Source organism: Babylonia areolata, chromosome 2, assembly GCF_041734735.1.
Source record: "Babylonia areolata isolate BAREFJ2019XMU chromosome 2, ASM4173473v1, whole genome shotgun sequence".
Lineage (NCBI taxonomy): Eukaryota > Metazoa > Mollusca > Gastropoda > Neogastropoda > Buccinidae > Babylonia > Babylonia areolata.
The window spans coordinates 6,691,844-6,704,343 of NC_134877.1; the positions used below are offsets into that span (position 1 = coordinate 6,691,844).

The following is a 12,500-nucleotide window of genomic DNA, read 5'->3' on the forward strand; positions in this document are numbered from 1 at the left end:
GTTTGAATGTTTGGATGAATGCGAGTAAGTTTTTGTTACACTTTGGTTTGTATGTACGTTCTACAGCGCAATTTAGCATGGTTTTCATGGAAACGCGCTTTTTTTTCTTTTCTTTTTTTTCTTCTTTTTTTTCACACAGTTATCATCATCCTCATCAAGGAGGGAGGTGACAGAATGGTTAAGACGTTCATCTGCCAATACAGAGAGCCCGTAAAGGTCTGGGTTTTCTTCTTCTTCTTCTGCGTTCGTGGGCTTCAACTCCCACGTTCACTCGTATATACGCGAGTGGGCTTTTTACGTGTATGACCGTTTTTACCCCGCCATGTAGGCAGCCATACTCCACTTTCGGGGGTGTGCATGCTGGGTATGTTCTTGTTTCCATAACCCACCGAACGCTGACATGGATTACAGGATCTTTAACGTGCGTATTTGATCTTCTGCTTGCGTATACACACGAGGGGGGTTCAGGCACTGGCAGTTCTGCACATATGTTGACCTGGGAGATCGTAAAAATCTCCACCCTTTACCCACCAGGCGCCGTCACCGTGATTCGAACCCGGGACCCTCAGATTGAAAGTTCAACGCTTTAACCACTCGGCCATGGCGCCCGTCAGGGTTTGGGTTTGAATCCCGCTGTCGCCCTTTCTCCCAAGTTTGACTGGAAAATCAAACTGAACGTCTTGTCATTCGGATGAAACGATATACCTAGGTTCCATGTGCAGTACAGCGCTTGGCGCAGTGAAAAAGAAACCATGGCAACCAGAGTGTTGTCCTCTGGGCAAAACTTCTGTATCAGACATCCACTCTGATAGGTACACGAATATAATAAGCATGCTTTCAAGGCCTGGCTAAGCGCGTTTGGTTACGCTGCTGGTCAAGCATCTGCGTGGCAGATGTAGTGTAGCGTATTATTATGGATTTGTCCGAACGCAGTGAAGCCTCCTTGATAAATTGAAACTGAAATTGATTGACGACGACCACCACCACCACCACCATCATCATCATGATACCCTTCATTATTATTATTATTATTAGTAGTAGTAGTAGTAGTAGTAGTAGTGTTAACATTATTATTAGCATTATCATTATTATTAATACCATAATCATTATTATCACCACCTAATTACCGTCCCAGGAGCCCTACGCCAGCGACAGCCTGCAGTACGACGACAACCGGGTCAAGCTCAGCTCCAAGGTTCACTTCCTGTCCAACACGGGCGACACCAAGTGGACCCGCCAGCACCTCAACAACGTCCCCGTCAACCTCAACGCCGACTCGGAGAAGATGCGGCGCCTGTACGCCCACTCGGCTCCCATCGGGGGCACGGCCAGCCGACGCATGGGCATCGATCCTCACAAGCTGAGGACCCGCTCCAACCTCTACCTGCCCCTCAAAGCCGCCGTCCCGCCCGAACTGGTGAAGCTCCGTAAGGAGGTGGAGCAGATCATCAAGTCGGTCAAAGAGGACGACGAGGACTACGACGAGGAGAAGCTGCTGAAGGAGAACGCCTTGCTGCAGAGCCAGAACACGACGGTGCGTCTGGGCGACAGTGGGCACCTTCAGGGGCATCTGCCGCAGCATCAGAACCAGCAGCAGTATCAACAACAGCAACCGCAGCAGCAGCAGCAGCAAAAGCAACAGCAACAGCAGCAGCAGCAGCTGTTGTTTCAGCAGCATCCTGGAGGAACTTCTGATGGCGAGGCTGGGAGGGGGCGTGCAGGAGGAGGAGGAGGAGGAGGAGTTGGAGGAGGAGGAAGAGGAGGGGGAGGTATGCAGGTGGTTGGAGGAGTAGGCAAGGAGGGCGCGAGGAAGCTGAGTGGTTTAAGAGGTCCTCCACTGGCGACCAAGCTGCAGAGCATCCATGTTCCGGTAGAGAGGTACGTGTTACTACTAAACTGTGGTGTATTTGTGGTGTTGTGTTGTGTTGTGTTGTGTTGTGTTGTGTTGTGTTGTGCATTCGTTCGTTTTAATGAAATGTAATGTCTTTTCACTTTTGAGTGGCATCGTGTGTGTGTGTGTGCGTGTGTGCGTGCGTGTGTGCGCCCTCTATCTCTGTATATACCTCTCTCTCTCTCTCTCTCTCTCTCTCTCTCTCTCTATATATATATATATATATATATATATATATGTGTGTGTGTGTGTGTGTGCGTGTGTGTGTTTGTGCGTGCGCGTGTGTGTATGTGTGCGTGCGTGTGTGCGTCCTCTATCTCTGTCTGTCTGTCTCTCTCTCTCTCTCTCTCTCTAATATATATATATATATATATATGTGTGTGTGTGTGTGTGTGTGTGTGTGTGTGTGTGTGTGTGTATTTGTGCGTGCGTGCGTGCGTGCGTGTGTGTGTGTGTGTGTGTGTGTGAAATATATTGTAGTCTCCATATTTTCACGGCTTCCCTCTCTCTCTCTCTCTCTCTCTCTCTCTCTCTCTCTCTCTCTCTCTCCTGCTCCCTCACTCTCTTTCACGCACTCCTCTCTGCCCTCTCTTTCACACACACACACACACACACACACATACACACCACCCACCCTTCCGTCTCACGCACACACCCATCCACCCACCCACCCACCCACCCACACACACACACACACACACACACACACACACACACACATATATATATATATATATATATATATATATATGTATATATATATATGGGAGACAATATTATACAGGCCTCTGTGAGCACCACACAGTCTGTTCAAGATGAAAAGATTGCATAGAGAGAAGAGAAATAAAAAATAAAAAAAAGAAAAAAGAAAAAAGAAAGAAAAAGAAAAACGAGCAAACAAGCAAACAAGTAAAATAGCTTCTTTCAGCATATAGTGCTCATTGATATTCATGAGCTCGCGCGTCTGTCACAGAAAACAATGGGGCCTTCACACTGGCCTACGTTTTATGCGCACTTGGCAAAGGCCATGTTTCTAACTGAACTGAGAGTCTATCTATCTATCCATCTATCTGTCTCTCTCTCTCTCTCTCTCTCTCTCCACACACACACACACACACACACACACACACACACACACGTATACGTATATGTATACATACATATATCTTTGAGCCAGGATAGATTGGTGTCAAACCGTTATTCGCTTGTGATTGTTTGTTTTTGCGACACAATAAATGACAATGACAATAACAAAAACAAGAACAATGACTGTTACTATCATACAACACAGCACAACGCAATTCATTTTAAACAATACAGCAGAATGCAGCCATAGTGCAACACAGCACACAACAACAACAACAACAACACTACAGCATGATAAAGCACGATACAATACAACAGTGTTTGTGGTTTCAGTTCCAGTTTGAAGGAGATGTCAGAGTCCGTGCGGACAGAGCCGTGTATGCTAGCAACACTACATCTGCACCCACCCACACACACACACACACACACACACACACACACACACACAAACACACACACACACACACGTGCGCACGCACGCACGCACACACGTGTGTTTTAAATCTGTTTGTGCTACCTGAATCGGTAGCGTAAATCAGCACTGACTTGAAGTTGTGTACCTTGTGAATGGAGAGAGTTACCACTCTACTATTTGTTAATTATTTCATCTCCTGGCCCATTATTTGGGTTTTTTGTTTGTTTGTCTTTTTTTTTTGTCTTTTTTTGTTTTGTTTCTGATTTGCAAAGGGCATGTTTTTTCTTTTAATGTTGGTTCCATTCACCTTTTAAAATGTATGCAGATTTTCTTTCTTTCTTTCTTTCTTTCTTTCGTTTCTTTTCTTCCTTCTTTCTCCTATTTCTTAGATTTTTTACTATCCTTTTTTTTCCCCTCCTCACTGTTATTTATTTTATTTTAGTTCTGTATCTATTTACTCACTCCCACCCTCCTCTCTCTCTGTGTGTTTTGTGAGGTGGAGAGGGGGTGAGGGGGTGCGGGGACGATGAAAGCTAGAGTAATAAGAGTAATCATCACCACCATCATCATCATCATCATCATCATCATCGTTATCAGTGGAATAAATTGTCTCGTTTATCGTTAGGATCAATTACACCATGTTCTAATTTCTCTCCTCCTCGTTCTGTCACAGATTCACCACGTACGCCGAGCTGAAAGCCTGTAAGCCCCCTAAGCCCCAGATCCCCAACAGCGTCAAGTCTCAGTACCTGGACGACCAGCAGAATCAAACCATCTGGGAATGGCTGCATCATGGGGAGGAAATGAACGACTTCGACTTCTTCCTGTCGGTGTGCGGATAAAAATGGTCTTTCCAACCAAAAAATTGGGAAAAAATGAATTTTTAAAAAAATGAAAAAATAAGTAGATAAATGAAATAATTATACACACAAACACATATATATAAGTTACTGAATAAACAAACGAATTAATAAATGCTCAGAATCGTTTCTGGGAGGTGATGGCCGTGGAATAACTGGCAGTGGAAGACCTTTAACGAAAAAAAAAGTTGTTCCTCGTCATAAAACAATATATATATATATATATATATATCGAAAACACTTCTGTCCCGACAGACACAATCGCTGTGGACGTTCTGGCAGTGACAAAGGTTGTGGGATGGATTGATTCAAACGTTACGTGATCTGTGGGAATCACAACACAACAAAATCAAAACGCGGAAAGACTCCACTCTGTGACATGATTTTATAAATTTATTTATTTATTTATTTTACATTCTGATCTGTTTGATCGAATGAGAAATGCCGTGTCCACTTCTTCTTCTCTGCGTGCTTACTGTCTTCGCTTCCTTCGAGATGTCCCACCCACCCCTTTCTCCACTCCACCCACTCACTCACTCACTCACTCACTCATTCCCTCGACCACTGGGGTCGTTGGGGGGACATGAGAAAGATGTCATAGCTCGCCACGCCGTTCTGTTGGCAGCTGTCGTGAGGAGATCTGGCATCGTCATTTTGGTCCATTCCTTGACGTTGTCGGACCAGCTCTTTCTCTGCCGTCCCCGTCTGCGCTCTCCCTCTACAGTCCCTTGCAGGATGGTTTTGGAGAGGGTGTTATGTCGTATGACGTGACCAAACCATGCCATCTTCCGTCGTTTGACCGTCGCCAGCAGTGGTTCTTGGGGCCCAACGAGGTTGCTGACCAGGTTCCGCACATAGTCATAGTCACTCCACCCACCACCTCGAAATAGCATTGCCAAGGATGTGACGTTACGCTATGACGTCATTGATGTTGCATCGCAACGTCATAACAAAGAAGCATCATTCTTTCTGTCGTGCATTTGGACATGGTTGGCCAAATAATGAAGAATTTAAGCTCGAACTGGACTAATATTCTATAGGGTAAAATTATTTCGTGCCAAAATGAGTGGCGAAAGCAGTGGATGTGTGAAGCCATTATCTTGAGGATGTGTGTTGACAATGTCTAGTGCTGGACTGACATTATTTTGTGGGTGACAAAAAAAAAGTACTTCTTAAAGGTCTTTATTCTTTCTTTATTCATTTTTTGTATTCAATCATTTATCAACTTATTTATTTGTTTATCATATATTTATTTGTGTGAGTTTAAATGGTGAAAGACTGTGTCACTGTCATTTGCTTCAAGTGACGCATGTTTGTACGTTACATAAAAAAACAACAACAAAAAACCCACCAACAATGATAATATTTAAAAAAAGAAAAGAAAAAAAAAGAAGAAAAATCTGTGATGTGCTTTCATTGAAACAGAAATGGTTTATTTTTCAACACAATTGGCATGGAGGATCGGTTTATTTTCCTACAGGATCGGTTTATTTTCCTACACGGTTGGCATGCAGGATCGGTTTATTTTTCCTACACGATTGGTATGCAGGATCGGTTTATTTTTCCACACGATTGGCATGCAGGATCGGTTTATTTTTCCACACGATTGGCATGCAGGATCGGTTTATTTTTCCACACGATTGGCATGCAGGATCGGATTATTTTTCCACACGATTGGCATGCAGGATCGGATTATTTTTCCACACGATTGGCATGCAGGATCGGATTATTTTTCCACACGATTGGCATGCAGGATCGGATTATTTTTCCACACGATTGGCATGCAGGATCGGATTATTTTTCCACACGATTGGCATGCACGATCGGATTATTTTTCCACACGATTGGCATGCAGGATCGAGTTTTTAAACAGATAAACATAGAATGATGCATTGAAGAAAACACACACACACACACACACACACACACACACACGAAGTGAAAAGACGTTAAATTAAAGAAAGAACACACACACGAGAGAGGGAGAGAGAGAAAGAGAGAGAGAGAGAGAATAAACAACAAAAGAAAACAAAAAAACAGAAAAAAGAAAGAAAATAGAAAAAAGAAATGAACCCATACACATAAAACATACATACATTGACAGTGCAGATGATAATAGTTTTCAAACAATGCTGCATTTTCTGTTTAATACAGCGATCTGCCTTCGTTTCGACCACTTTTTGGGGAATACACTCATACGCGCACGCGCACGTTGTTTCTTGGGCCTTTTAGAGCACAATCCGTCATGACAAAAAAAAAAAAAAAAAAAAAAAAGAGTCAAAATAACACACCGATAGACAGACTGCATCGCCACTTAGCCCAGTTCTGTTCATTAGCTCGGATTCTTCAAATACGTCAAAAGTACGTTCCAGTCCTTGCCAAAAACAAGAACATTCTGTGAATTATTCATAAAATTAACGGGGCAGTAATTTCACATTAACTGTGCCTGGGGTTCGTCGACCGTCCTAAGAAGGCGGGGCTCCATTCCTCCCCTTCCACCGTTTTAACCTTCCCCGAATCGAAGTCGGGTACCTGTTCAAACCTGGGTATAGTGAAGAAAATCGGAGCGAAGTGCCTTCCCCGAAGGTACAACGCCGTGCCGAAAATGGGTCTGGAACTCTGATCACTGCTAAAGACATGATCCAGAGGTCCAGCGCCTATCTGCCGCCTCCGTGATACACCCAAACCAAAATCTGTGCTTGCGCGCTCTTGCAAGATTCACACACAGACACAGACACAGACACACACGCACACACACCTCCCCTCTCCCTCCACCCCCACTCCTACAGAGAAACACACGCATAGTCTGTACTGAGTTTGTCCGTCTGTCTGTCTGTCTGTCTCTGTCCCATTTTTGCCACAGTGTACCCCATCGTTATTCAGCATCTTCACACACACTCACACACACACACACACACACACACACACACACACACACACACACACGCACACACACAAGAAAAGTCCCCAAATTCCATGGGCCATACGTGCCCTGCTCTCATTGTAAATTCACTTTCGATTTCCCACGAGTTCAGGATGAGTAGTGTGGGGTTTATGGCGCGGAACATGGGACGACCAAAAAAAACACACAAACAAACAAACAAAAAAACAAAACAAAACAAAACAAAAAAAAAAAAAAAAAAAAGAAGAAGAAGAAAAGATAATGTAAAATAAGATAAAATAAATAAAACAAAAACAAATAAAACAGATAAAAAGTAGATGAATACAGAGAGGAGATAGAAAGCAACAGATATGTTAAGACGGGAGAAAGTTTGTGTGTGTGTGTGTGCGTACGTGCGTGCGTGTGTGTGTGTGTGTGTGTGTGTGTGTGTGGCAGAAATACAGAAAGACAGAGTGAGGTTATGCGAGAGAGAGAGAGAGACAGAGAGAGAGACAGAGAGAGAGAGACAGAGAGAGAGAGAGAGAATAGGAGTGTTCCTAAGTCCAGCAGACAATAAAAACTAACTTACATCAACACTTTTGCTCGTGAAGTAACTACGACAGTATGGAAAATAGCGTTAAAAAAAAAATATATATATATATGTGTGTGTGTGTGTGTGTGTGTGTGTGTGTGTGTGTGTGTGTGTGTGTGACATCTGTTTATTGGTTGTTGGGCGTTTTTGTTTTGTATTGTTTTGTTTTGTTTATTTGCTGTTGTTGTTTTTTTGTGTTTGTTTTTTGTTGTTTTTTTTCGTTGTTTTTTTTGTTTTGTTGTTGTTGTTTTTTTGGGGGGAGAGGGGGGTTGCTGGTGTTTTGTTTGTACCTTCAAGCCACAGACTGCATGACATTTGCTTCTTTTTTTCAAATTGAAATATGTTGTTGTTTGTATGTGTGTGTGCGCGCGCTCTACTATCGTTTAATTTACTTGTGTTTTTGTTGTTGTTGTTGATATGCAGTGCTCAAAATTTCCTTCATGACAAATCAAAATATACTCTCTCTCTCTCTCTCTCTCTCTCTCTCTCTCTCTCTCTCTCTCTCTCTCTCTCTCTCTCTCTCTTTTCATTTAAAAGTATATTCCAAACAGAAAAAATTATTATGATAATATCAAACAGGTGGCACAGAACAAACCTAGCCAAATTTAGACTAAGAACGCTTGGCTTTAATGCCAATAAAAAATGGTTTGAAACTGGCACAGTAACACAGTCTCCCTGTCCAATATGTAACTCAGCTACTGATGATGAAAACCATTTTGTGTTTCAGTGTAAATTTTATGATTTTATTCGTAAAAAAAATGTATTCTTTTTGAAAAGGATGTAGTAAAAAAGAGAAGATATGACAATGCTGCTCAGATCGAATGATGAAGACATCATAAAATCATTTGCTAAATATATTTCAGAAGCATGGGATTTTCGAAGGAAAATGATAAACAGAAGTTTAGATGTACAAAATGAATATGAGTAAAGCAAAACAAAAAGCAATCTAACAAAATTACGCCGTGGCTGCTATTGTTCATTTATGGGGAAAAAAACCTATTATAGGACATATTATTTGATGATGATTTGATAGATACACATGATTGTGTGCATGTGTATGCAAAACTATTTATTCATTTTGGATGGTCGAGCTGACCGAAGTGATCAGTTGATTTATGTTTGTCCCATTTTCGGTATATGTATTATTTGTGTGTGTGATGAGAATGTTGATTTATATTATGTTTCTTTGTTTGATCTTATGTTTCCTGATGATGTATTGTTCCCCCCTGTCACAAGGACTGTACAGTCAATGACAGTAAAATATCAAAGCGTCAAAGCGTCCCTCTCTCTCTCTCCCTCTCTCTCTCTCTCTCTCTCTCTCTCTCTCTCTTTCACACACACACACACACACACACACACACACACACACACACACACACACACACACACACACACACACACACACACACATTCGGGCACTCTCTCTCTGTGTCTCTGTGTCTCTGTGTCTGTCTCTTCTCTCTCTCTCTCTCTCTCTCTCTCTCTCTCTCTCTCTCTCTATCATTTTCGACTGTCTCTCAATCAAAAGGCGTGTACATATATAATCATGTATTGATAATGTACGCGATGTGTTCATGTGCAGGTATTTTTCATACGTTTTTGTTTATTTTCATGATCATTGTTGTTGGTAGTAGGCCTACCGATATCATCCTAAACATCATCATCATCAACATCATCATGATAAAGACGATGGTGATGAAAGCGAAGCAATCTGTATCGTGTTGTCTTCTGGTGTGCTGTATTGAAGTGGCTGTGTAGGTATACATACGTTGCTTTTTGTTTCCTTCTTTTTCTTTTTTTTTAACAACTTCTTGTCCGTCACACACACTGTTGAGGTTGTTGATCATGGCCATCAAGTCCTTCAGGGTGGGGTTCGAAGACTGGTCTGGTGTAGGTCCGGCCCTGTCCACACTGTCCCTGCGTGAGGCACCTCCAGTACTGCCCAGACGTGTCTGACGCATGCTGTCCGACTTGGGGGCCAGGTCCTGGGTTCAGCTCCACATCACCACACTGGTGGATCAAATTTCCGTGGTAGAGAACTGGAATCATTCCCTTGGAAAGATGACGGTTTCCAAAGTGCAGCATCAGTTCATATTTCCTATCTTCTGTATGCATTGTTGTATGTCTCCCTACGGTGGATTCCTACACCCCCCCCCCCCCCCCCCCCACACACACACACACCCCGCCCCGCCCCCCCTAACCCCCCCCTCCCCTACACACACACACCCCTCCCCCACCCCCTCGACAAACAGAAGGGAGATATGATGAATGTGAAACCTCTCTTGTCTGAACAGTTGTTTTTTTGGGTTTTTTTACGTGCCCAGTGTACGTAACGTAAGCTATACGGCATATCATTTTTGTCGGCTCAGCTGAAAGACAGGCACTACTAAGACTAAATGTTCAATGTTGTTGTTTTTTTGTGGAAGATGGGTGGGCGGGCACACAGACACGCGAAAATGCGAACACACACACACACACACACACACACACACACACACACACACACACACACACACACACACACACACACACACACACACACACAACACACACACACACACACACACACACGCTCACACACACGCGCACACGCACACACATACACACACACGCACTCATACACACACGCTCACACACACACGCACACATACACACACACGCACACACACACGCACACACACACGCACACACACACGCTCACTCACGCAAAGAATCACGCATACACACATGCACGCACACACACACACACACAGACACACACACACACACACAGGGAGAGAGGGCGAGGGGTGAGTTTGACATGTGGGGTTGTGTCACTTGATCATATCATGGCCTGGCTTCGCTAACGAAGATCTAGGAAGGGCGTTGTCCACGTCTGATGCAGGCACGCTCATGGCTGACAAGGCCAATGCGGGAAAAGCAGAGTCGGCCGCAGCGGTTGCAAGGGAAAGTCTGGTCTGGGTTCGCGGCTGCAGCGTCGTGGTTCTTCCTCCTTCTGCGTTTGTCCTCAAGGCTGGCCCTGCGGTTGTTTTCGAAGGAGGAGACAGCTTGGTGGATGGTGCGTCGCCAGGTCTCTCGATCAGCGGCTACTGCGGACCACTGGCGATGGACTTGATCATATACTTCATTCATAATTATCTCTTTCCTTCTTTCTTCGTTTCTTCCTCCCTCCTTTCCTCCCTTCTTTCCTTCCTTTTTACTTCCTCCCTTTCTTCCTTCCTTCCTTCATTTCTTTCTTTCTTTCCTTTCCTTTCTTCATCCCTTCCTTCCTTCTTCCTCCCTTTCTTCATTCCTCCCTTCCTTCCTTCTTCCTCCTTTCTTCCTCCTTTCCTTCCTTCTTCCTCACTTTCTTCCTCCCTTCTTTCCTTCCTTCTTCCTCCCTTTCTTCATTCCTTCTTCCTCCCTTTCTTCATTCCTTCTTCCTCCCTTTCTTCATTCCTTCCTTTCTTTCTTTCTTTCCTTCTTCCTCCCTTTCTTCCTCCCTTCTTTCCTTCCTTCTTCCTCCCTTTCTTCCTCCCTTCTTTCCTTCCTTCTTCCTCCCTTTCTTCCTCCCTTCTTTCCTTCCTTCTTCCTCCCTTTCTTCATCCCTTCTTTCCTTCCTTCTTCCTCCCTTTCTTCATTCCTTCCTTCCTTGTTCCTCCCTTCTTTCCTTCCTTCTTCCTCCCTTCCTTCCTTCTTTCCTTCCTTCTTCCTCCCTTTCTTCCTCCTTTCCTTCCTTCTTTCCTTCCTTCTTCCTCCCTTTCTTCCTTCTTTCCTTCCTTCTTCCTCCCTTTCTTCCTTCCTTTCTTTCTTCCTTTCTTTTCCTTTCTTTTCCCGGTGTGATAGTTTGCAATTGGATCACAGTGTACTTTCTTTCTTTCTTTTTTTTTGTAAAATTTCTTACTCTCTTATATACATGTAACGGCTACTCTTGTTTCTATTCATTTTGATCTTCTTCTTTTTTTTTCTCCTTCATTTACATAGAATAATTCAGTATCTGTTTTTCTGTATTCTTGGTTATGTTGCTGCGGTTTTGTTGTTGTTGGTTTGTGTGTGTGTGTGTGTGTGTGTGTGTGTGTGTGTGTGTGTGTGTGTGTGTGTTTTGTTTTGTTTTTTGTTCTTGTCTTGTCTTTCTTTGCTTCCTACTTTCTGTCTTTTGTTTTCTTTCTTTCTGTCTGTGTGTTTGTTTATCCCGGTTTCCCTGTTGACACCTTATTGTCTGAAGTGCTTATCAACAAATGGTGAATGCTACGGTGCCTATGAAAAAAAAAATGAAAAAAAGAAAAAGAAAAAAAGAATGAATAAAGCGCTTGCAGAAAACGTGCCTGTTTTCATTCTTCTCTCTCTCTCTCTCTCTCTCTCTCTCTCTCTCTCTCTCTCTCTCTCTCTCTCTCTCTCTCCCTCTGTGTGTGTGTGTGTGTGTGTGTGTGTGTGTGTGACACAACTCCCACCTTCACTGACTGAATCGCATGTTCAAGCGGATTTTTTTTAACGTGTATGACCATTTGAAACCATCGTCGTTAAACTGAGTATTCATACTCCGTTTTTCGGGCGGCCCGTAACTGAATTACTGACCCATTCCACAGTGTTTGCTGTTATTCATCGAATTGTTATTGCGCCGCTACTGCAAGTTAGATATTCTGTTGTTTGGGGACTTTTCCTCTCACACAGGAAGGAGGAGGCGGGGGCGGGGGCGGGGGCTGGGGGGAGCGGAGGGAGGTGGAGGGAGGGTTGGGGGGGGGGGGGGGGGGCTCTGGGGGTTGTTTGCAACATTGTTCTTCTTGATTGTTGTTTTC

The 12,500-nt window shown here is 43.6% G+C and overlaps 1 protein-coding gene across 2 annotated transcripts in view; it reads left to right on the forward strand.

The window, feature by feature from the left end:
* LOC143297058 (uncharacterized) overlaps positions 1 to 4,238 on the forward strand; it is a 19,940-nt gene extending 15,702 nt beyond the window's left edge. For both annotated transcript variants that reach the window (XM_076609233.1, XM_076609241.1), the window contains exons 3-4: positions 1,136 to 1,878; positions 4,066 to 4,238. In XM_076609233.1, coding sequence (XP_076465348.1) covers positions 1,136 to 1,878; positions 4,066 to 4,234 — 912 coding nt within the window. In that variant the 3' untranslated portion in view covers positions 4,235 to 4,238. The remainder of the gene's footprint in view (positions 1 to 1,135; positions 1,879 to 4,065) is intronic.
* The last annotated feature ends 8,262 nt before the right edge of the window (positions 4,239 to 12,500 follow it).